The sequence below is a fragment of the Sander lucioperca genome, chromosome 6 (genome assembly GCF_008315115.2).
Source record: "Sander lucioperca isolate FBNREF2018 chromosome 6, SLUC_FBN_1.2, whole genome shotgun sequence".
Taxonomy (NCBI): Eukaryota; Metazoa; Chordata; class Actinopteri; order Perciformes; family Percidae; genus Sander; species Sander lucioperca.
This window is the reverse complement of record NC_050178.1, coordinates 3,316,156-3,340,886: the sequence shown is the minus strand read 5'-3', so window position 1 is coordinate 3,340,886 and position 24,731 is coordinate 3,316,156. Positions and strand designations below refer to the sequence as shown.

Sequence of the window (24,731 nt, the reverse complement as noted above, 5' to 3'; positions counted from 1 at the left end):
GACTTTTTACCGTTTTTTCACGATTGTTTTTTAACGTTTCTTTACATTAAATTTAAGGTTTAACAGTAAAAAAACAGAAAGAGGCCTCAATTTTACACACCGTAAAATTATGGTTTTTTTTTTGTCTTTTTACATAAAATTCAATGTAATTTAACTTTCAAGACCGTTAAGCAATGGAATTATCCTGTTAAACAACTATATTATCTCATTATATCAATTTACAGACTAAAACCTTAATTTAATGGGTTTTTTTTAAAATAAAAGTATTTTTCTGTATTTTTCTGGCATTAACACTTAATGTAGAAAAAACGGAAAAAATCCGTAAAATTATACAGTGAATTCCAGTTAAATAACTTTTTTTTTTTACAGTGCACGTTCTGGCAATGTGAGCGTGGCAGTGCAGAGTCTTAGGCAGGCTTGATTGCAGAATAGCAGGCAGCTGGTGAAACTCCCCTCAGGTCAGGCACACCTGACTCTGCTTGGGTAATCACCAGCCACACACACTGAGAGAGGGAAAGGTTAAGCAGAGACCATTACAGTGAGGTTAAAGGAACATACCGGAGAGCACAGGGCCAACAGTTTCACCAAAAATATTGAAGCTAAAACGTATACTGTAAATGATTGTTTTGGAGAAGACTAACATGGAGTGTTTCTATACTGTATCATGTTTGTATGAACTGTTTTTGCCCAAGCCTGAGTATTCTTTAGCATTCCTTAAATATACAAATTCCATGAGTTTACTCACCAGTTTCAACCGACCCCTTGTTTTAGCTGAAACATATTCCAGCCTCATTAAAAAAAAGAACAAAGTATTTAACCCCACAAATCCAAATTGTCTCAAAACACAATTTTATAACTTTAAAATGCAGTTCAAGTGTTGCTCCCATTATCTCTCTGGTCTGAAACAGCTGGTTCTTCTGAGGTGCTACAGGTTAGCATTTGTTGCTCTAGTGGGAAAAAAATATCAGACTTGATGGCGTTTTAAAATCTGTTCCTGCATTATGCAACTGTCAAGAGATATACCAGTTGCACATTTAATTTGTTCTTCCACATTGCCAAAACATCAGAAAATGTAATGTAACAATGTACATGTAAGTTATTCATGTTATTACACCCATAGTAGTCACAAATACCAAAAAGTTAATATATTAAACAATGAAATCTCTTCCCTATCATGTGTATGAAACATACTGTAGAAAGCATTCAAGTTGGCAGAGAGAGAAAAGCAGCTCACCAATATTGCTGAATTTGTAAGTGACGATAATGTAAGTTTCATCATAACCAAGTGGCAACTTTATCAGAACGATAGAGGGAAGGTAAAGTGAGTGGCCTTGTCCAGAACAGCATGATCACTGAATGAATGGATACAGACATTTTTAAATTACCTCTCCACTGCTGAGACTTTCCATAAAACGTAGATTACACATACTGTACACATAAATAACAATGTTATTTAGCATTTTATATATATTTTGATTTATCAGTGACATTGGCTTTGGGGATAAAAGGCAAAAAAGAAGAGCATGTATTCATTGTGTGTAATATACAGTATTACTCTCCTCAAACATCTCTAAAATGTGAATGATGTTTTGCTGGGAAAATATGGAATGTACCATCGTATTTATTCAAGTGGAGCACTGAAGTTGTGTTTGCATCAGTTGATCACGATCGTATTCATGCTTCAGCATCAATGGTTCATTATCATATGATTCTGAGAGGTTTGTGCACTTTATGCTTGATTTTCAATCGGCCATTAGTGTTTGTTTGTTTGTTTGTTTTTAAGTTGGAAGACATTTTTGACGCCGAATATTGGAAATAGGATTTTGCACTTTTGCACAATTCATACATTTTTCATAATGAGAAGCACTTGCAAATAATGCAAAAGAGTGATATACCGACCTATGGCAAATATGACACATTCAAAGAATTAAAAATGACCTAGTCTAAATGGTGGATGAATCATTTCGCCACGATCCATGCAGGCTTTAATTTACAAACCCTAATGGGTTGCACCTGATGCTGATTGTGATCACCTAGTTTCGTTTAACCGGAAGCAGCTGCATAAAGACAGACGTGCTGGGCGTGCCGATATAGCATACTTTTAGACTTCGCGTAACACGCTGCTTTTTGTGTCTTGTGGTTCTCTTTTATATTGAATTCTCAGTAATGCCTCCTAAAAAGGCAGCAGCAGTAGTAGCAGCCTCTGCTGATCCACCTGCGCCGTCCTCCAGTGAAGCCCCGCAGGAAAAGAAAAAAGGTTTGCTCGTTTTTCATTTAGCTAAGGAGAACTGACCGTTGAACCCATTATTATTACACTATTAAAAGTAACACCTCTCCAAAACATCGACTTTTCTTTCCCCGAATGTGTAAACATAAACTGAATGTGTGCACATTTGCTCTCCAGATGCTGCGTCGCTGCGCAAACTTACAGCTCATCCCTCCACAGCAATTATGGTGAAAGAAGCACTTAAAGAGTTGGACTCGCGCAAAGGGGTTTCATTCCAAGCCATACAGAATTACATTAAACAAAAATACCCCTCGGTGGATTTGGTAAGGCTGAAGCACTTCGTCCGTAGAGCCCTGCAAAAAGGACTGGAGACTGGTACGTTGGTGCGTCCTGCTAACTCCAATGTCACTACAGTCGCAAAGGGAAAATTTAGGGTAAGAAGTCAAATCTACAGAGCTTCATCAAAGCGGATTAAATAACGTCATTTATCGGGCTTTTTATTTTATTTAATTTTTTTTTGTCCTGTCTTAAGCTTGCACCTAAAGTCAAGGAGGCAAAGCCCAAAGCTGAGAACGTGGATCCCAATGTGCAAAACGCAGCCAAGGATGGAGTCAAGAAGTCCAAAAAAACAGGTATGACTAAAACTGTAAAATGACTACAACCACTCATAATCTTAAAAGGTGTCTTGTTTAATGGCCTGTAACTACTTAAAGGTACCACGAAGAAGAAAGACACAGAAGAGGCCAAGTCACCAGAGGTGAGACAATGCTTGTGTGCTGAGATCATGGTGATAACGATGAATGGTGTTCCTGTCTGCTGTATTATTTGATATAGGCTACAGGCATGAAGTTAAACCTACTCAAGTATCTTATTTGATCATTTTCTGGCCAAGAAAAAAATTTCATCTGAATTTATTTTTAGCAGACATTAAAATTTAGAAAACTGCTTATATAGGCCCATCTGGGACATTTAAAAATGAACATCTTCACATTTTTCTGGGGGTTCAAGTGGCTGAGCTATTACATCTCTGGCCACAGCCTTGTCTGACTGTTGTTCTGTTTAGGTGCCTCCCAAAAGGTCTAAGAAAGAAAAAGAGGCTGCTACCTCAGAGGCTACTATCTCAAAGGCTGCTCCAGCAAAGAAGCCAAAAGCTAAAAAAGCTGCAGAAAAGGTTGATGTGGAAGCCTCTGATTCAGCTGAAACTCAAGTAGCAAAGACCACCAAGGAGGCCCAACCTAGAGTAGCAAAGACCACCAAGGAGGCTGAACCTAAAGTAGCAAAGGCAGGAAATGCGACGCGGAGCAAGGCTGCTAAAGCAGGCAGCGACGCCCCTGCTGCTAAAGCAACTGGGAAACGAGGAAAGAAGACTGCAGAATAAATTTATTGGTTTTATACTCTTTTTGTTTGCAATAAAATCTTAACTTTTGGAGCTCTTGTGTGATCTCTAAATTGATGGATGTCTGCTTGTGTCAGGACATGCAGCACTGGAGCTGGCCTTGTCTATGGAGCAGATATCAACAAGGCTTCCTATCAAGCTTTATTTATGTTCAAGTGTTAAAATGCTATCTTGCAGACAAAACCCTCTTCAAAATACCATTTCAGTGGTACTGTGCACACCAACATGTTGGACAGACACGGGCCGGTTTAGTTTTCCTGTACTCGCATGATTTGGAGAGGACGATTCTCAAGTTAACATTCAAAAGGGGTCTTCCAAAATGCTGGAGGCATGGAGAATTAAAGGACATTCGTGAAGCTGATAGGGAAATGGCTTGTTTTACAGCTCATGGCTTGTTTTAAGGCTCATACCAGTCAGTTAACACAAAATTTAGGTACACAACTATTTCTATAGTAATGATTTGCCAGATTGGCCGCTAATTTCTTTTGTTAATGTTCATACTCAAAGGCAATATGAATTTCTAAAATGTCTTAAAGGCCTTCTAGACTGCTACAGGTAAATAAAGTAGCCTACTTTATAATTGAATTTCCCCATTGAGGGACAAGTCTAATTAAAGTCAAACACAGACTGGCTTTTAAACCATGTGGCTGCAACACATGGGTTGTACAAGTTTTCCTGTGATGAGAAACTACTAGACATTAACTTCAATGGGAAATTAAAAGGATTAACTAGTATGTAATGTGAAATATGGAACCTTAATGCTAAGTAGGCTAATGACTTTTTCACTAGATTCCTTTAAAGATGCCAGAGTGAAGCTTCAAGTTCAGTTTTATTGATTGTTTTTTTCAAGACAAGAGCAAAAAAAGTGATTAGGATATTCTGAAATGGCATCCCAGTGCCTCCAGAGGAAGGAGAAGAGGACTACAAAAAACATTGTAGAAAGCATGCGGCTGTATGTTTTCATTAAAGGGATGACACAGTTAGCCACTGTGGACACAAACACTAAAATGACTGCCATAACAGCCAGCAGCACATTGATTAGTTTTCCAAGAAGAGTCTGTGCTGTGGCGTTCTCCAAACCTTCAAACTGCACCACCTGCTGTTGATGCTCCATCTTGAACAGACGTGTCTGACATGTCTTCAGCGCCTCCTACAGGGTAGAGACAAAACTGCCAGTGAAGGTGCTCTAATCTAACATGAGGATAGACATACTGTATGTACAGCACCACTCATCTTATCTATAAATCTTTTCCATTGCAGATATTTTGACTTGTGATAGCCATGATGAAATTAACCTGCTGCAGGGCAAAATCTAGCTCCCAGGCCTCTGTTAATCCCCTGTTATTCTATACTGCAATACTACCTGGCCCCACAGTTGCTATTTGTTCATATGCTTAAACACTTTAATTTAGGAATATGCAGCATTTAACCTTTATGTAAGTATTAAAACTAGATTTTTACTTCAATACATGACATAAAAAAACAGGTAATTAAGAAAAACCCACATTTATGACCTTATGTCAGTGAATATTGCTTTACTGGTGCATTTTTCTAAACACTACCAAAAACCAGTTGACACACAGTCAGCCTGGAGCTTTCAGGGTCTCTGAGCTTGTGGGGCCCTGGGGCAGTTGCCTGCTTTGCCCTGTTACTGTGAAAAGCACAGGTGTAGCTAATATTAATAAATGAATGATTGTTCATTCCAATACACCTGAATGGAACCAGCTCACCTAAATGTAATACAGCTATTATTGTTATTAGTAACACCTTTGGTTTCTTGCTACGACGTTAAAATGTCAGCTGTGAAAAAGACGTATACTAGTGAAGCTTACATGAATATCTGTTGCTCTGTCGTAAGAGTGATAAGCAGTCTTCTCCTCCATGCTGGCTAGTTCCTCTTTCAAGTTAAAAATGTCATTCTGGTGCAGTTCTGTCAAGTCATTGAGCTGTTCTTCTAAACGTTCACTCCTGCAAAATAGTGATGACAACAGTATATCCAAAACAGGACAGGTTCCTTTAAACTAACAGACTACTATAGTAAGAATATACCTGTATCGCTCCTCTTGTAGGGCCTCCACAATCACTGTGTAGTCTCGTTGATGATAGGATTTTAAGATTTCCAAGCATTCCTCAAGTTGGCCTTTGTTTTCCCTGAGCTCTTGGATTTCATGGAGTATAGTATTATAGTCTGATGCCTGGGCATGATCAGGTGTATTGTCCCTGGAGCTAGGGATTCCTGTCCTCAGGACCCGCGTTTCCCCAGGGCCAACACCCTCATCTACCTGGATTTCATCCAAGTCTTTCAGGGCTGCAATGTTATCACTGCTGCCAAACATTTGCGGATAATGGAAGGAAATTTTGCTCAGCTTGGACACCACAACTCCAGCTGAAGGGTAGTAGCCAGTAGTAGGCTAGAGAGATCACCTGTCACCTGTAATGGGCAGGATTGGGTTAGCAGGCAACTGCTCAGGCCACCGAACCACTTTGTTTTTACCTTTATTTGAGCATGCCAAAAGCAATAGTCTTCATTTTTATATTACGTTAGCATAGACAGAATTCTTCAAAATCAGATTCTTACCATGAGACCTCTACCCTGGTTTATGTATCTTGAACCTTCCATCAGAATAAGATGATTATTTTATTAAATTAAAAGGTAGGCTATTAACATGTGGCTTTTTGTCCATAAAATGGCATTTTAGCAGCAGAAATACTGAAGGTACAAGAAAAGCTAACAACTTGACTCCAGTTAGCCTACTTAGGCCCTGGTGCTTGTCTATGGGCCTGAGGGATGCTATTACCTTGATGTAAACTCTTTTTTGGAACCATTTTCTACCAAAGCAGTCCCTATACAACTGTTGACAGTGGGTTCAGAGAGGACTGTTTTATGTCAAATGACGACGCTGAAGTTGTCAAATGTGTAATATACGTTATAAAAAAAAATCTCCCATTAATCTTCACTGAACAGCGGTGGAGGCAGATAATGTTATTTAGGAGACAACTCAAGACCTTGCATGGTCACACACCTCTAACGTTAAACGTAACGTTAAATCATAGGGTTAAATGAGAGAATGTGATTTTTGTAATATGGGTAAACGGACTTATAATAGATACTTACCTTGCTTCAAATTAAGTTGTCTATTTCGGTGACTTCCAACCTGTCAGGCATCATGATGACGGCTGTAACGTTAGCTTAGCTAGCCTAGCTAGCCACTTGGTGTCGATTAAATGTTTTCACTTGGCCTTGGTAACGTTAATTAAAAGCATTTAGCGTGGTGGGTTATTGTTTAATTCTGTAAATAATGTGCAGTATATGCTTGGCATTCAGTCTGGAAACGTTGCGTGCAAAATAAATCTCATCAACAACAACACTACGGTTTAGCAGTTTGCTAAGGTGGCTAAGGTTCTATCGACCGCCGCCAACTGCTTTTCATGTTGCTTAGCAACGGTTAAGCGTTCAGATTTTAGAGAAAGTGAGTTAACACCGTTTTCCCGAAAGGAATTAGCTACGTTTGGGATCCTCTGATATTGCTCACTATCACAGTTGCATTTCATGTTAAGATTTATTTTAATAAGTTCGAAAGTCAAAATGCTAGTTAACAGTCAATGTGGTTAGTCTGTAAATTAGATCTACTTTGGGAAGGCTGGGTCATGCTGAAGCAGGTTTGTTCACTGAATCAAGCTGCGTCTGGGTCAAGTCAAAGCAGAGAAAGGGTTTCTAGCACAATGTCACCTACCTCCAAAGTGCATGGAGAAGGGGAAAAGTCTTTAAGATGCCCTGTGCACGTCTGGTTGACCCAGGTGATTTTAATTGTTGAGTCTGATTAGACCTTTTCTCAGGACTGTGGGCTGTACAGACTGCACTTGACTGACTTCTCCCAGACTGCCGTTTTGTTGCGCCTGTTGGCAACATAGTGGCTTATTCCCACATCCAGCATATTCATCTGCATCTGTTATAACCACAACACACTGGGCCTAATGAAAAGGGTTAAATGTGCTAATACACTTAGTTGGTGGCACACATTTTGCCATGTCATAGAAGGTTAAGAACAGGTTTCCTACTATGACATGGCAAAATGTCTGCTATGAAAAAATGACATCTGGAGGATAATGTAACTACCACAGTCTGAAACTTCCACAATTTATTTCTGTTACTATCATGGCCTAAAGTCCAATTAATCCTTTTATGTAAATGTTGCCTAGCTTTTGGAGGGTAGTACTAGTTTCCTACAAGTTAATGCTTCACACTGGTGATTGTGTTCAACACCTGTAAGAACACGACTACTGTCTTAAATACAGTATATTCCCAAACATATGGCCCACAAGCGAAGCGAACTGACCCCAACAAGAGGCGTTTTGTAGTGTAATGTGTGACGTACAATTTAGGGACTTCATGACATTGGAGACAAATACAAGTTACTTTCAATTTCACCTTTTAAAACAGCAAATTTATTTGTCTTTAAAAAATAAAAAAATCAACTAAAAAGTATAACTATTTCATTGTCACTAATAGAAACAGTACGGAAGCACTGAGTCTTTGAGCACTTTAACCGCTCTTCAAGTATGTTAATTCAGTTCATAGATTATTCTTCTGCAGTGGAAAAGCCACCAGGATAGTAGGACCCAGTTGGCCTGAGGGCAGGATCACAACTCCAAACTTAAAAGTTCTTGATAGTAATATCCTGGTTGTGGCAGAACCAGTGTTATTGACTTCACACATCCACAAGAACCAAGTTAAGAATCCCCTATTTGATCCAGTGACAAGTCTGATTCCAGAGCAATGTAGCTGATGTGCAAGCACCCCATTCTTCAGAGTGTAGTGTTCAGGGAGAGGAAGAGTTGGTCACACAAGCTAAAATTTGAAAAGATTGAGTAAAGGGAAAAGAAGGAGCAGACTGTAAAACCAAGCAAGACCAGAAGAGAGAACTTACAAATAATAATAATAATAATATGGACAACTACATCAGCAGAACACGGTCAGTTCATTACAGTTAAAAGAAAATAAAAAGTCAATCAATCAGCTGTAATAAAAATAGCAGTGACTTCAAAACAATACCACTTAAATCAGCTCAAAAGTAATAAAACTGCATTACAATGTCTTCTGTGGGGAAACAATGCAATGCTTTCCACATGTAAACAAATTCACTCAGAAGAGAGAAATCAAGTGTGCAGTTCTCTTAGCCCCTCCATCTACGTATACCCCATTCACCCTTACACTATGCTTCACAATTACACCAAAGAAAGCAAAGTCAATACCAAACATCCAGCCTTTTCTTCCCTTATTCTCTGTTTTATTCTTCTCAAAACACGTTTCAGAAAGTGATAAAGTGACAAACCTCGGATGCAACCCTTCTGAGTGTTTTGAAAAGCTGCTGAAGAGGAACAAAAGATAGGACTATTGAGATTCAACTCCCTGTATGGGTCAGTGTCCTCCCTTTACACATCAGCCCCAAAGCCTCTGTCCGTTCATCATATAAATAAGCCTCTCCAAGCCGGTCATCTTGGGTGCAGAAGAAAGCGATGCAGATATTCTGAAATGGCCTCCCAGTGCCTCCAGAGAAAGGCAAGGAGGATTACGAGGAGCAGCGTAGAAAACGTGCGGCTGCGTGTTTTCATTAAGGGGACGACGCAGTTAGCCACCGTGGACACAAACACCAAAAGGACTGCCATAACAGCTAGGAGCACATTGATAAGTTTTCCAAGTAGAGTCCGCGCTGTGGCGTTCTCCAAACCCTCGAGCTGCACCACCTGCTGTTGCTGCTGCTGCAGCTCCATCTTGGAGATACGCGTCTGACATGCCTCCAGTGCCTCCTATAGATCAGAGGCAAAACTGTCAGTGAAATAGCTCTACCGACAAAAGCAGAAACATCATGTTAATTTTGGTGAAGCTTACCTGAATGTCCCTCGCTCTTTCATAAGACTGATAAGCAATCTTCTCCTCCATGCTGGCTAGTTCCTGTTTCAAGTTCAGAATTTCATTCTGATGCAGTTCCGTCAAGTCATTGAGCTGTTCTTCTAAACGTTCACACCTGCAAAATAGTGACAACAGTACGTCACAAACAGGATGTTTTCTTTCTACCCACACAGACCTGCTATACCACACTGTATAAGATATATGATACCTGTATCGTTCCTCTTGCAGGGCCTCCATGATCAACGTATAGTCCCGCTGATAGTGGGCTTTTAAGTTTTCAAAGGACTCCTCCAGTCGACCTTGGTTTTCCCGGAGGTCTTGGATCTCATGGAGTATAGCATCAAAGCCCGAGGCCTGGACATGATCAAGGGTATTGCCCTTGGAGCTAGGGGGACCTCCAGGGGCTCCAGCCGTGCTGTTGGCTCCTGCAGAGCCAGAAGTAGCGCTAGAACAATCCTCATCACTGCCATACTTTGGGCTGGACTGCAACTGTCCGGTCCCAAGGGTCCTCGTTCCCCCTGGGCCAACACCTTCATCTCCCTGGTTTTCATCCAAGGAGTCTTTCAGGGCTGCAATGTTATCAGCGCTGCCAAACTTGTTGCGGATAAGTGAGGCAATTTCTCTCGGCTTAGACACCACAGCTCCAGCTGCAGAATGAGTGGCTTGAGAGAAACTGGAGAGGCCCCCTGTCACCTGTAATGAGCGAGGTCTGGTCAGTTCTCAGGCTGCGTCGAGTATGAAAACTGGTTTAAGCGCATTCAAACTGATCACTAAAGAATTGATCACATTAGCACTCGTCAGTGAACAGGCTTGAACACACAGAAACAGTGTGAGCTATCTCACCTTAGTACAATGTATAATCGTGCAGTTTAAGTGCAAAACTTTCCACAGCCTGTATAAAATCCTGGGCTCTGACCAGATATCTGGAGCTAACAGCTAATTCTTCACTGTGGGCTAACCAGGAGGTTTCCTTCTTGAGATTATGAATGCAACCTTTTTTTATCTGGGTAAACTGACCCTATAACTGGAACAAATTAGGAATTAATTCAGATTCTGCTTTTAAGTGAGTCAGCCACCTGATACAAGACTGTTTTTATAGATATTTCTCACAGCAGATATTCCAACACTGTTCCATTTACGTGGGCCAGTAAACCATGCGCCATACTGGCACACTTGAATGGAATGCAGCCAATATTCATTTTGTTTGTTACACCTGTGTTTGTCAAGTGTCTAACATCTAATATGTTGTCTGCTCTCTTGGCTCCTTTACATTTAGATGAAATATTTTATACTTTTTTTCCAATAAAGTAGAACATTGAAGGCAACAGCAAATCACACACCTTGGCTCCGACATCTTTCAGCCCCTGGTGCATGTCTCGGAAAACATCTTTGGGCTGGCGAGGGATGCCGTTGTGCTCCACCTCTCGAAGTTTCCGGTGGTAATGCTCCAGCTTCCTCTGCAGTTGCTGGATACTCTGCGCTGACTTTTGGTTCTTCTTCTCAAACACCTGCTTGATGCGTGCACTCTGCTGTTTGTCTGCATTATTGGCGAGTTTTAGGTATTCAGCCACGTTGTCATCACGTGCAGTTTGTTCAATTTTGATTTGTTCTGTGAGTTTGAGGATCTTCTGTTGTAGTTGGGCAATGGCCTGCTTAGTTCGCTGGGGGTCTGGGGTACTGTCCACTACATCATACCCATCTGCACCGTAGGGGAGGGCATTGGGTGACACAGCAGGGCCTGATCCATCATAATGATCCATCTGCTCAAAACAAAATATGGAGAGAAGCTTTTGATCATTTGAAGTTTATCAAGACAAAACTTTAACACTGTTAATGAATTGACGCTGTCATGGTATAATTTAATCATGCATTTGCAACCACTGGGTGATGTTATGCTGACTGTGACACTTTACAATACTTAATTTGGTGTTAATGATATTGTCTCTCCCTCTAGTGTTAAGCTTTTGTCTAATGAGAACCCTTACAGTATCTAATGTGAACACTGTGTTTAAATCAGTTCAAAATACAGTGCTGTGTGGCCAGGTTGGTTCAGTGGGTAGAGCAGGCGCACATATACTGAGAGGTTTATGCCTCGACGCAGAGGTCCAGGGTTCGAATCCGACCAGTGACGATTTCCTGCATGTCTTCCCCCTCTCTCTCCCCTTTCTCACCTAGCTGTCCTGTCGAAATTAAAGGCGGAAAAGCCCAAAAAAAATCCTCTTTAAAAAAATAATACAGTGCTGTATTGGCTTTAATATAAGGCAGTGTTTGAGAGGGAGTTAGATTTTTAAGTGGCATGTGACACATGCCAGTGGCATGTACTTCCGTATGCCGATTGCGTGTGAATTGACGCCGTAGTGAGTAGTATTAAAGGGCGAAAATCCGTGTAGGTAGATTGGTCGGGGGGAGGATGGGGAAAACACAGGACTTTCACCATGGAGAGCGGGGATCGCGTCCTGCGTGTGACTTTGTTTCCGTGTCCCACGAGTGATGTTACCTTTCCACGTTTGTTGTTTTCCTAAACCCAACCCCGTTCTTTTCCTAATCCGAACCGTTTCTTCTTTTCCTGAACGCAACCCGCGTGTGACGTAGCCTCGCGAGTAGCCTAGCAATAACACGCCACTTGGCTTTAGGAAAGTGGCACATGCCAGGACATGCCACTTCCGGGTGCCACATGCCACTTAAAAATCAAACTCGTACTGGAGAGTTTTCTTTTTTCCAGAAACTAGCATTTGAAAACCTGCAGTCACCTTACAGTTAGGTTATATCTGTCACTATGCATTAAGAACAGCAGATGGCGCCTGTAAAACTAAAGTTCTCTTTGGTCACTTCACAGCTCCAGTTTAAGGAGTCACAGGAGGAGAGATGCAGTGACTGTTGGAACAAAAGCTCAAAAATAGGCCAAGTTAACTGAGGATCATAAAGGGATTATGACATTGATTTTAATTGTAGTTTAAAAAGCGCTGTGCAAATGATGTGTAGCCATAAACAGTCATCAGAGCCTTGAGGCTTAAACTGGGGCAACAAGAAGAAAGGTAAATATCAATCTGGGTAATTAACACAAACTGAAATGGTCCCATCATAAGAGCTACCAGCCCCTATTGGAAACATGTTAGCTGTTGAGCTCCTTGTACTCTGAAAAACTGAACGTAAAGTATGTCTGAACAAGTTTAAGTGTGAACCATAAAGCTAGAATAGAGCATTGTGTTGTCGGACAACATACAGTACAGGAAGATGTTGTTAAAATGTTACATTGACAGAGGCGATTAGAAAGAGCTGCTAATGAATAACTTTCCAGTCCCTTTACAGGGATGTTTGGTTATACGCCAACATTAACCAATACATAGGGTATTTAATTCCAGGCATATTTACTTAAACTGCAGGTATCTAGCACAAATAAAAACAATTAAGCAGTACAAACAGGTTCTTGGATAATTCCTTTTTAATCTGTATTTGTTGAATGGGCTATGAAGCATGGTGGCAAGGAAACAAAGAGACAACTTGTGTTCCATGGAGGATAAATCAACCTCAGCTGAGGATTGTTGAACAGGTCATTTGTTTTTGTTTTTTAAAGATGAACAGGAAGACAGGGTAAAATGTTCCCATTTTTCTTAAGACATCTGTTGATAAATTTAATTCATGCTTCCACTGAGTTGCCAGAGCTGCCAAACAGTGTGGCACAGCCCCCTCGTTTTACGACGTCTACTTTCTCCCGATTTGTCATTTTGAGATTCCCCTGGCATGCTGCTGGAATCTAGCCCCCTACTTCAATGGCCCTTTAGTGTGTAAAGATCTTCTATTGTCTGCTCTTATCAACATGTCAGGTTTTATAAGTTCTAAATACTAAACACATTTCCAGATAATCTATAAAATTCAATGTAAAAAAACATCATCACCACAAGTTTGAGTTTCTTTAGCCCTGCAAGCCTTCTCTGACCTGAAGTACACTCAGAGACAGCAAAAGGCTAAATTTAGAAAGGCTTAAAGCACATAGTGACCAACCACTCAAGGCAATCGCTGACCTTCCACTGCTGACAGCTCATCTCTCCATTTACCAGGCACATCCAAACCATTAACAGTCTTTTAACACATTTGCACAATTCACTTAGTAGACATTCTTGCACAGATATAAGTGCATGACTCAATTGTATCTTTTGTTTATACAGCTATGTTGCAAACAAATACAATGCATTTGTTTCCTCATGAGTGCACAGTGTCTCTTTGGATTATTTTTTTTTTTTTTCCTGAAACATTTTAGGATTTAATTCAGTTATTATAATCTTTTGTTATGCGAGTTGTACTACACATTTTCTAGGACAGATTCTATTTAAAAAAGAAAAAGATTTATAAATTCCAAAAATGTTTTTTTCCAACACCAAAAAGATTTGTAAATGAATAGAGGAGATTGTTTGTGTTCCAGGGATATAATAATGTTAGTGGGACACTCTGAATAATGCATGCAAATGTTCTTAGTATTGAGTGCAAAAAGAAAAAGCTAATATTCAGGGATTTTGTCACTGCTATAATTTTATTTATTTGATTTGGGACAAACAGGTTCTAAGTTGTAGAACTAGTTCCCATCATGCTTTGGGGATGCAAGCAAGTGTCAGTGATATGGTGTCAGTGAGTTAACTGTTGGCAACACCTTGAGCCCCATTTTTTTTTGCCTATATTTGTTTACAGTTTGGCAAATTAGCATTTTGGAAAGTGATACTGCATTAGCTTTTAGCCGTTCCGGAGTCTTCGGAGCACAGACAACAATTACAGGATTACTTTTGATACTGAGGAAAATGTCTAAAAAACAGAGGTGACCCTGAGTAGTCGAATATTCAATGCTTTGATTGAAGGAGCGACTGCCAATCTCACAGTCGAATCTTCGCAGAGGCGTAAAGCCCCAGTTCAGACCAAAGATCTGCGATGAGACGAGTTGAAACTTGCAACTACTTGCAACGCGCCGGTCTGCAGCGCTCTGAAACCTGCCAACTTACACCAATGCAACGAGACGGTGTATCCTTTTCATAGGAACGACTCTTTGTACTTCCGTTCTAACTCCCGACTTTCAGGCTTTTTTGTAGCTGGATATATCATTTGTCATTCTAAATATGAATGTGGATAACGTTAGTGATAGTGAGATGCTTTCTACAGTTGCATTTCTAGTGATGAAATGGCAAAAACGTTTTATTTCTCTAATTCACTGCTTTGTTTTAACGCCACTCGCTGTCTTCAGTCACTCTCTAGCTCACTCGACCACATTACCGTGAAATGTTTCTTTTTTTTTTAAACGTTAAGTTTTCTTTAATAAATGGTGATGCTATAAAGCAAGCGCAGAGTGCGGGATTTTCCTTTTTTTCTATAGTTATGAAACAAGGATCATGCCATTTTGGCTATATGGGGGTGCTACCGGTTTTCAGCCTATTATGATATAAATATCAACATATTGCTGGAAATAAAAATGTGAAAAGAAGCTTATAATAAATCTTTTTAAAATGCATGAATAAATCCAACTGCCCCATGACAGATTTAAGTTTAACTTTCCATGATCCGTTGCCGACTGTAAATTCTTAGTCGGGGACGCCCCTAGTAAACATGATGAATACGAGGCAAGTTCTGTTATAAGTCATATGACTTCTAAGCAAATTTATGGGCGTTTATCTGTGACGAATATTGGAGATATGATATATACAGTATATAGTGTGTATGTAAATCATGGTTTATCTCTCACCTGGACCACTTGACAGGACTGAGACACTCACCTTGTCAGGCTCCTCGGTTGATTGGTAACCAGAGGTCAGCAGCATGTCAGCTAGAGCTGGGCTGCTGGGTGTATCTGTGGTCGAGGAGGAACGAGGGCGTCCAGCCTGCAGCAGGGCTTCATGGGTGCTGCGCCGGTGGATCTGTGGGCTACCTTTCTGGGGAGGATCCCCAGTGCCCCCCGCCTTGCTGCGGCGGCTCTGCAGGCTGGAGCCTCGCTTCATAATTGGTGGAGCACCTCGGATCTGCTGCAGAACACGGCTCAGAGCTGCAGGAGGGGCGGAAGGGTTGTCAGAATCCAAAGGGAGGGCCAAGGAGGCAGGAGCGTCCCCTACTTCTGACCCTACATCAGTGGGTTCGGAGGGAGGGGCACCTGTGCAGGACGAGAGGGAGTCATGTGGGGAAACAGAGGAGCGTCGGCGCTGTGGCTGGAAGAACTGCTTCAGGCCATGGCCTAACACTCCCAACGCTCCCATGTTCTCCAGGGCGTTGTGGGTGATTTTGGACAAGCCATGCTCTGACTCCGACGCCCTCCTGCCGACCTCCGGCTCCGCTCGGCCTCCTGTGTCCGGCTCCTCTGGACTCTGCTCACTACTACCCTGATCCATCAGAGACCTCCAGTTTTACAGTGAGGTTCTACTTGGGGGTGCAGGGGACTAGCTACGCCCCGTCAACACCCCCACTCTGAGCGACTGGTTGAAAGCCGGAAAGCAGATGGGAAGAGTGCTCAGTTGGGCCTTTTGAGTGGACATGCATCTGTGGCTTGGCTCAATGTCATGCTTGTCTACCACAAAAGGAAAATAAAATGAATTATGACATGCAGCAGCGAGTGATGAACATAATGAGCAGCAGAATTAAAAACAAGCAACATAAACTGGGTTGACACAGACATGAACACTTTTTTTTTAGCAGTGGATAAGGTTTCTTATTCATTTTGTCCAAAAAAAACATCTTTTTGCAAACAATTCATGTTTGAAAAAAGATATTTTCTCTCTCTTTCTATGTCTGACAGTGCCAACCCGGTAATGCAAAAACACAGAGTCTACAAAATAAACAAGCTTTGAGAACAGTTTCTGAAATGCCAATATTTGTTATACTGCACATGTTGAAGGTCGATGCCTTAGTCTGTTTTTGAAATCACTATTATTTATTTCTGGGCATTCAAGCCTGACTGTACAAAAGCCCTCATGATAGTTGAATAATGACATTTCAGAAAGTGTTTATTATGGAAATTAATAATCAACATAATTAAGAGTGCTTGGATGGTGCTAACAAAGAGATTGCAGTGTGAAAAACTTAAATTAAATTCTAAACAGACAGTGATTATTATGCAATTCTATAAGGATTAAGGTGTTCAACGATCTACGGAGGTCTCCTCTTTCATCTCCTTTCATAGAAAGGCCTTATCCTGTAATGTGAAGGGCCATTCCAAGACTTTGGCTCTCAAATGACTCATGATTATATAAAAGCCTTTTGGTTTACCAACATGTAATGAGACATTAAAGAAAGCAAGAAACAAGGTGAGACAGAGTGTGACAGAAAGCTTACCATCAGCCCTGCTTCCCCTCTGCTGACTCACAACTCAGGATTGGCTAAATGACCAGAAATAGAAACAAAAAAAACCTAAATGATGTGCTCCATATAACAGAAAAAGAAACAATATGCATTCTGTAGCATTACACAGAAATAAACTGACCTGAACACAAACCTTCAACTCAGTAACTGGTAGTAATGGATATGTAAAGGAATGCTACGCAGATGAGAGACTTCAAAGCTTCTAATATGCTGACTATATGAATTTTTCAACAACTTTGTTTAAAATCTTAAGAGCCAGGAGTAAGTCAATGCAGGATGAGCCTTGTTAGGATATAATGGCAACTATTGTACATTACAGCATACATGACAACATTAACATGACAGCAGACACTGTTCAAGTAATAAGAATACCAGTTCTACACAGAGACAAACATCAAAACATGGTGGGGGGGGTGACAGATGGAAGTTAAGCTGAGAGAGAGACCTCCTGTCCTTCTCTCCTAGGCCAACGAGCCAACAAATGTTGGCTTAAATATAAATATCCATTTTTACATTTTTGATGATGTCTCACGTGACCAAATGGACATCTGCATTAAAAAGATTTCTTATTTTACATCATCTAGTCCAGGGCCAAAATATTCTTAAAACCTTAAACCCAGATGGCAGGCAGTTTTGTTTTTGGCTACTATAAATTGTTCTGTGTTTAAATTTAAAGATATGCACATTTATTAATAAAGGAAGTCCTTTGATGATGATGATGATGATGATCTTGCAAGCTTATCATTTATTTTTGGATATACAGTACTTTAACTTCAGTGTTTAATAGGGCTGAACGTTATGATGGTATCGTCAAAACAATATAAAAATGTCTAAAGCATACATTTTTCTATATCGTTTCTAACGTGATGCCAAAAAGAAACTACAGCCAAACTGCGATACAGCAATATCTAGTCATTTGCACAATGCTTTACATTCTGATCCCGGCACGTTATGTTTATTTTGCACAAAAGTTCATAATAAAATGAGAAAAAAAATTGTATTTGTTAAGTATTTCATTCACACAAGAAAATAAAAAAATAGGCTTTATCATGTGGTTATTTTAGATAGACTATCAATTTAGCAGAAAAAATGCTATATATGTATATTTAGTTATTGAGATATAAAATGACCTATGTGTATCGGGATTGAAGATTTTGGCCATATCGCCCAGCCGTAGTGTTCAAGCATTCCCATTTCCGAAGCCAGAAACCTATACAGGTCATACAGTTCTGCTATGCCTCTGAATGCTCGAATCACGTATTGTTAAATTAAAACGAAATTACACCCATTACTAAACAGTACAACTCTTGTGCTTTTCTAAAAGACCAGAATACAATTCATTTCTCAACAGTAAGTTTGTGATGTACCCTCCTTTAGTCTTCGAGTACCTAGACAGGCTGTTTTACAAGGCACAGTGAGAAGCACGTTTCTCTAAAGGAAATAGCCGAAGCCTAAAATGATGGGTCTGACTATGTAGTAAGTGGTTTACTTTGCAGAAAAATGGAAAAACGATTCCATGAGTCAGCAGAGCTACGAAGTATCACTTAACAAGCCAGCAGCACAATCTAGCACCAAAAACCCTATGAAATGCTCCATTAGTGATACACAGTGGCTCATTACTGCTGGTCCTGCTGTTAGAGATGCAGTGTTGGATAAGAAAGCACTCTGTTAAAGGGTAGGGGTAGGTGGTAGTGCAGTAATGAAAAAAAAGAGTACCCTTACCAAGTCTTGCTGATCAACATGCTGGAACAAAGGCTCATTTTTAATTGTATTATTGTTCACTTACTGCCGTCGCAGCTCATTTCACTCATTACTCAAAACAAATTAAAACATCAATACAGTATTCACATCAAACATCCCTCCCTATGTAAGGGCAATACTTTAAGTGTAAACAGATTTCTGGTAACTTTAAACTGCATTCACTTAAGCATGAGTTAACATAAGTGATTGCTTTATGTTACACATCATGTGTTAAACCAGAGTTGTCTACACTCCTAAAGGGGCAGGTTTGCATATGCAGATTTTTTTCGCTGCTGCTTTAAAACTCAAATGCCAGGTACAGATGCACATCTGACTGGCTCTTTGACAGACATGCCATAATGTTACGACTATCAATTATCATAGACTAACTATGTAGCCAACTGATGTAACACTACTAAGCTTCATCTGCAGATGCCTCTGATCGTAAAAACAGTTACTCTTCAATTACATTTCCTGATCCTGAATCACTGATCATTGACAGAGACACAGCCGTTCAGTGCCTCAGTGCGATGTATGGCAGTAGAAACGAAAGACAAGACATAGGAACAGACAGTCCACACAGACATGGAACTATATCCCTCATCTACAATGAAAATACACTTTGCCCATAGCCTCTAGGAGGCTATGTGTTCTCTCAGAAGTGGGTCAGCCAACATTCGCCTATCACTCTCTGTACATGCAGGGATCCAAGGTCACACCATCTACAGAGGATTGTGCATGTCTAGCAGCATTTAAGCATTTACTTGTGTTATATAAACATTTCTGCAAAATGACAGCAGGAGCACGTCCAATTATGGATCTGTAAGCAGTGTTCTCTTAGGTCACTGCTACAGCATAGGCCTACAATTTATTCATGTTTATACTAAATATTAAAAATGGGATGAAAATCATATACATTCAGCAGCTCCTTTGCATTGTCTCTCCATTTTCTCTTAACTTTTCTATTATTGGTCACATTTTGTTAGAGGACCTTGTATACTCAAAGGAATAACAGTATTGTTCAGGGAAGATCTGTAAAAACCAAAAATGACTCGCCTTACGATAGAGACACACACACACACACACGCGCGCGCGCGCGCGCGCACACACACACACACACACACACACACACACACACACACACACAGACACACACACACACACACACACACACACACACAACTCAGCAAGAATCCAAATATAAACATACCTTCAGATGTGGTCATCAGCAGATAATTTGTGGATCTATTAACACCGGAAAAGGCTTAATCCAAGTGATTTCCAGCACTGCTTCCTCTGGGGAGACTTCTTACAAATGGAAAACTGGTGGGATAGCTGTTAAACTTTAGTCAGCTGTTTCCGTGGACATTTAGAAAAATCACATGCTGCAAAGAAAAACAAAAAAACAGAGGCAAGACATGTGAGAATCATTTGTTATGAAGAGATTCTGGCATTTTGAAACTGACAACTTCAGACACAGTGATAAGTGATGTCCCGATTAGATAAAATGTTATCGGACTGATCTATTCATCTTGTACTCAAGTCTCCAATAATTGTTTTTTTTTAATGATGTGTGAAATGCTATATAGGCCATCTGTGATCATCATGACTATGGTTTAACCTCAGTATTACTCATTTATTTTACATAAAAATGTAGATGGGCTAGAATTCTCATGTAAGGCAGCCATCATATCTGATTGCCAGCTGCCTAGACTTGATTGATGGGCCTGTCCACCTCAAACCAAATGAATTCAAAAATGGATCAATAGTCTAAATCACAGTGAGAAGAAAGCAGAAAAACAGGACAATAGTTTTCACTGATCCATTGGTGTCACAGTAAGTCGAGATGAAGTCGGACAGAAATCTAACTAACTAACTGTCAGCAGATTTCAGCAGCACCGAACAGCAAACAGAAGTTAGCCATTAGCTGGAGAACATATGTAATCATCTTGGAAGCTAAAACCAAGATATTATTATTATTAATATTATTATTTTCATTATTAGGAGTTGGCACAGACCAAACAAGAGCTAATAGGAGAGTGAATATTGGACTTACATTCATTAGTGCACAGAAATACAAATCAAAATAAATGCTTATTTATGTCTGCTGGATGTGTAAACTGCTCACTAACATATTAACCATAATCTGATATTTAGGGTAATAACATTTACAGTGATTACTCAACCTAAAGGAACCAGTAAAGCCATTTTTACAAGGAGCTCATACAACATAACCTGGCCTCATCACTTAGAAATGGCAAAATGAAAACACGTGTTTTAATTTTGTACAGCACAGGCCTCCAAGGCGTTTTAGCTTAATTAACGTTAATGGTGTAATGTTAATTAATAGTACCGAATAGCCCCTTATGGGAATAGCTACAGGGCAAGAATCTTTTGCCTGTTTTATATAACCACAACTGAGACGAAATAATTCTACGTGACGATTAAACAAAACAAATGTTAAACGCAACAGTGTACTCAGACAAACATCGCCTTCTGCATGAGTACACGGATACAGTCATACGTGCATTCCGATGAGATCATCACCACCCCTTCAGTAATAACATCTACTCGCCTAACAAGTTTCCTTTTATTTTGACTATTACGTTAAACACAAACTTTATTTAAAACACACTTATGAGAGATTACCATCACCATACAATGTAGGTTAACGTTAGCTAGTTAATTAAATTATTCAATAGGTTACAGGTGCATTCGGTGTCATTACATGTAACGTTAGGGGTAACCGTAGTACACGCGTAACGTTAACGTATGCTTAAAAATTTAAAAAGATGGTGTGATAAATTAAGACATGTACACAACTACCAGGCTGTACCTATGAGTAACGTTAATAAGTTACTGCAAATAGTCTGAGCCCACCGGTTTAACGTTAGCTAGCTAGCTAGAGATAAGAAGAGGATAAATTAGCAGCTCGCTAGCCAACGTTTCTAGGCCTAGCCTTTAAAACACCCAACTGCAGGATTTATTTGCCGAAAACGTCAATGTAGTTTATCGTTTTATTGTAGGGTGGTGCTAACCGTTATGGTAGATAAAGTCAGGATATATCGTTGACCCCGTTTTGATGGCTTTTCTGCTCCTCTTGTAGCTAGCAGTACAAGCTAACGTGGTGCACCGGGGAGTGTTCGTTTTATTTTACAGTGCACACCGGTGCGTGCTGCTGTGCGGGGCGAGGTCATAGTGTTATGTTACTGTATGTGTAGATAGGCTCTGTATACTAAATATTTAGCATTTATAACATCTGTCAGAGGTGTACACGTCCAACAGCTGCCTTTATCACAACCAGAGCATTTCTTATTTTTAATTATTTACAGTTTTCATTTTCTTAATATATTTTTCAAGTGAATAACAAGTTTCGATAAATGGAAGACAATGTTTTAATAATTATGTATGCTGCAAGGCTAGGGAGCAGAGGGTAGGCTTGCATCCGATTACCAAAAGACGTTACCTCGCTCATCACTTGCGATATCTGCTAATAAACAGACTGCTCATGCGCCTTTACATTCAACTTCACCGGCCAACCTCAACATTACTGGTTTTAATAGAATATGGCCACTATGTAGAGTTTCCCAGTGCAATCAAGTAGATTACTATACTTGCTCAAATAACATGACATGATACTCCTACATCCGGATTTGTTGTATCACATAGCCATAGATGCCATTACAGAACAAATGAATCCCTCTGTACCTGTTTGACCATCAAACTGGTAAACTGAATGTTGCAATAAACCTAAGGTGACATTTCGGTGCGACATTTTGTATACTAAATCGGTATTCTGTCATAAATATAGAGGCACCCGTTTAGCGTTTATGTCATTATCAAATCTTCTCCAAATATGGAATAAACGATTAAAAAAATGAACCTTATTTTTTATAGAAATGCAGACGAATCCTTTCCTATTGACACCACCACCATAAAACGCTCTCACAGGTGTAAAAAGCTCAGACACACCGGGTGAATTTAGAGTGGAGGTATTGGGTGGCCATCTGTCACATACTCTCACAAGGTTTCTTAATCACACCTTGGAGTCTTGTATTTCACGGTGGCGTATTTAAATCCTACAGTTCTCACAGTATATGTTTGCATTAGCTTAGAGTCCCCTCTTTGCATTGCTGATAAACCAGTGTTTAGCTGAAGACAAAGTCGAAATTGTTCAGAGTCAGCTAAAAGTAACACTAGATACTTACATTCTGGTCTGACCGCTGTGAAAATATCATTGAATCCGGCCTGGGTGTTGTCTCCAATGTTAAGCACAATCATTCATTTGCTTTTCGTAATCACTCACATGTAACTACACTTAACATCGCCCATCCAGAGACTGTCGTGGTGACAAAACAGGCGCTTACTCGCTCGCCGCCTGGCCACTCAGCCTGTCAATTAGCAGGCTGGCTAGACACTCTAGCTAAAAAACATCGCTTCAGCCATGGTTAGCTACAGGCAAACAGGGCACCTCGCCAGGCGGGCGCGACAATGAATAAACAACGTTAATCAACCGTAACCGTTTTGCAGATCGGATAACAGCATATGGAAACATTTCATTCATAGACCGGTTCGCAAAATGTGTGTTTTACTGGCTTCAACTTACATGGGCGCTGAGAGGATTGTGTTGATGACCGTTCATTTCTCCCGATGGTGGAACACTCCCACGGTGACGTCAAATAGCGTGCTCGACGTCAGAACAGCTGAGTAGCAGACAGAATAACCATCCTTTCCATGCAGGTGGACCAGTTGGTTACGTTTATGACTAGTTTAGACATTTCTGATTGTAGATATGAATAGTGATAGGGTGCTGTAGCTATTTGAGGACACTTAAGGTCGTGTCCTCAATGTTTTGTCTGGGAAAATATAATACTTGGTATTTTACTGATTCAAGTATTTTTAGACTCAACATAATAAAAAATTTGACAGTTTTTAGGCCAACACAAAATAGTCAGTAAGCTCTTTGCCCAATAGAATGTTGTTCCAGGCAATGTGGAGAAGGTTTGGAAGCATGCAGAGTTGAAACAATTAGTGTATCTAATCAGCAACATTTTTGATAATTGAATAATCATTAAAGTCATTTTTATAAAGCAAATATAACTGAAAAGTCACTGCTTTCAGCCTCTCGAATGTGAGTATTTACTAGTTTTTTTTAGACTTCCATATAGTTCCAATAGTTAACATGACATCTTTGGGTTTTGGACTCTTGATCATTTTTCCTTATTTTCTGACATTTTGTGCAGACAAAACAATTAGGCAAGAAAATAAAAAGGAAGATTAATTGATAATGAAAAGAAGTGTTTGCAGCCCTAGAAACAGCCATCATGCTTAGAAATAAAATGTACAAAAAATATAATGAATGAACTTTACCAGAATAAATAATATATTATCACTTAAAGAAAAAAAAATTAGGGTGAGCATGGACTCACAACCTCAGGGTTTCTAGAATCCAATTACGGCCCTGAATGTCTTACCATCATTACATTAAAAAAAAATGTATTCAGACAGTAATTGTGCAGCTAACCTTGCCCTTTATTTTTCTTCAGAAAATTTACATTTTGAATCCCTCTTGCTAAATGCAAAGCAAGAGACGTTGCTTAGAGAGTCTGTTATAGCTTTGCTGGCCAAATCTGTGAGGTTAACCAAAACTCACAAAGCAGAGTCTGAAGCAGAACAGCAGAATCTTTACCAGTTTCTTGAAGCTGATTTTGGCCTTTGATGAGGAGGGAAAGGATAAAATCGAGGCATGGCACGATACATAGACTGACATTCATGCTCATCAGATGGAGCTGTGTTTGCAGGAGGCGTAGTCGGAGAATCAGGAAATACTGGAATGGGAACCTGCTGGGGAACATAATATGCTGGCAGGGTGTGAGTAATAAAATGGCTTTTGAGCAGCAGGCTTTAACGCAGTATAGCTGCACTGGTTGTTGAGGTGGTAACAGGAGCAGCATTTGGAGTATTTTGTCTTTGAGAGGGATATTTAGAAAGATACAACACAGGGATCTGGTAGGTCTGAGGATACATATGATATGGTTCTGGCTGCTGGATTACAGGTTTGGGATCCTGAAGAGCTTGAGTTTGACCTTGTGGAGGCAGCAGGATTTTTGGGAATGGCAGGAAAGGATATT

At 40.1% G+C, this 24,731-nt stretch overlaps 3 protein-coding genes across 7 annotated transcripts; 1 reads left to right on the top strand and 2 right to left on the bottom strand.

The window, feature by feature from the left end:
- Positions 1 to 2,038: 2,038 nt before the first annotated feature.
- Positions 2,039 to 3,676, top strand: LOC116041610 (protein B4). Of its 2 annotated transcripts, XM_031287594.2 has the most exons (6): positions 2,039 to 2,256; positions 2,401 to 2,661; positions 2,760 to 2,859; positions 2,941 to 2,984; positions 3,291 to 3,455; positions 3,504 to 3,656. In XM_031287594.2, exons 1-6 carry the CDS (start codon positions 2,167 to 2,169, stop codon positions 3,603 to 3,605), a joined length of 762 nt encoding a protein of 253 aa, XP_031143454.1. In that variant the 5' UTR covers positions 2,039 to 2,166; the 3' UTR covers positions 3,606 to 3,656. The 2 variants fall into 2 exon arrangements, with proteins under 2 accessions (XP_031143454.1, XP_031143453.1); XM_031287593.2 differs by having other exon boundaries at positions 2,068 to 2,257; positions 2,405 to 2,661; positions 3,291 to 3,676.
- A 767-nt stretch (positions 3,677 to 4,443) lies between these two features.
- On the bottom strand, positions 4,444 to 7,507 carry LOC116041615 (transmembrane and coiled-coil domains protein 1-like). 3 transcript variants are annotated; one of them, XM_031287600.2, is made up of 4 exons: positions 7,354 to 7,507; positions 5,673 to 6,054; positions 5,456 to 5,591; positions 4,444 to 4,773 (listed from the first exon to the last, which is right to left on the bottom strand). In XM_031287600.2, exons 2-4 carry the CDS (start codon positions 5,957 to 5,959, stop codon positions 4,453 to 4,455), a joined length of 744 nt encoding a protein of 247 aa, XP_031143460.1. In that variant the 5' UTR covers positions 5,960 to 6,054; positions 7,354 to 7,507; the 3' UTR covers positions 4,444 to 4,452. The 3 variants fall into 3 exon arrangements, with proteins under 3 accessions (XP_031143460.1, XP_031143461.1, XP_031143459.1); XM_031287601.2 differs by having other exon boundaries at positions 7,358 to 7,507; XM_031287599.2 differs by lacking the exon at positions 7,354 to 7,507 and adding an exon at positions 6,739 to 7,315.
- Positions 7,508 to 8,040: 533 nt separating this feature from the next.
- On the bottom strand, positions 8,041 to 23,428 carry tmcc1b (transmembrane and coiled-coil domain family 1b). Of its 2 annotated transcripts, none has more exons than XM_036002618.1 (8): positions 23,207 to 23,428; positions 19,811 to 19,985; positions 16,834 to 16,877; positions 15,288 to 16,069; positions 10,875 to 11,297; positions 9,743 to 10,227; positions 9,514 to 9,649; positions 8,041 to 9,431 (listed from the first exon to the last, which is right to left on the bottom strand). In XM_036002618.1, exons 4-8 carry the CDS (start codon positions 15,891 to 15,893, stop codon positions 9,117 to 9,119), a joined length of 1,965 nt encoding a protein of 654 aa, XP_035858511.1. In that variant the 5' UTR covers positions 15,894 to 16,069; positions 16,834 to 16,877; positions 19,811 to 19,985; positions 23,207 to 23,428; the 3' UTR covers positions 8,041 to 9,116. The 2 variants fall into 2 exon arrangements, with proteins under 2 accessions (XP_035858511.1, XP_031143378.2); XM_031287518.2 differs by having other exon boundaries at positions 10,875 to 11,294; positions 23,207 to 23,427.
- Positions 23,429 to 24,731: the final 1,303 nt, after the last annotated feature.

What these genes read in the sequence shown, in the direction of transcription:
- tmcc1b (XM_036002618.1), bottom strand. Translation starts at nt 15,893, where the DNA reads ATGGATCAGGGTAGTAGTGAGCAGAGTCCAGAGGAGCCGGACACAGGA. An exon ending in CAACCGAGGAGCCTGACAAG is followed by an intron (nt 11,298 to 15,287) that starts GTGAGTGTCTCA and finishes TTTTGTTTTGAG; the next exon opens with CAGATGGATCATTATGATGG. An exon ending in CTGCAAGAGGAACGATACAG is followed by an intron (nt 9,650 to 9,742) that starts GTATCATATATC and finishes ACTATTTTGCAG; the next exon opens with GTGTGAACGTTTAGAAGAAC.
- LOC116041615 (XM_031287600.2), bottom strand. Translation starts at nt 5,959, where the DNA reads ATGTTTGGCAGCAGTGATAACATTGCAGCCCTGAAAGACTTGGATGAA. An exon ending in CTACAAGAGGAGCGATACAG is followed by an intron (nt 5,592 to 5,672) that starts GTATATTCTTAC and finishes ACTATTTTGCAG; the next exon opens with GAGTGAACGTTTAGAAGAAC. An exon ending in ACAGAGCAACAGATATTCAT is followed by an intron (nt 4,774 to 5,455) that starts GTAAGCTTCACT and finishes TCTACCCTGTAG; the next exon opens with GAGGCGCTGAAGACATGTCA.
- LOC116041610 (XM_031287593.2), top strand. Translation starts at nt 2,167, where the DNA reads ATGCCTCCTAAAAAGGCAGCAGCAGTAGTAGCAGCCTCTGCTGATCCA. An exon ending in TCGCAAAGGGAAAATTTAGG is followed by an intron (nt 2,662 to 2,759) that starts GTAAGAAGTCAA and finishes TCCTGTCTTAAG; the next exon opens with CTTGCACCTAAAGTCAAGGA. An exon ending in CAAGAAGTCCAAAAAAACAG is followed by an intron (nt 2,860 to 2,940) that starts GTATGACTAAAA and finishes AACTACTTAAAG; the next exon opens with GTACCACGAAGAAGAAAGAC.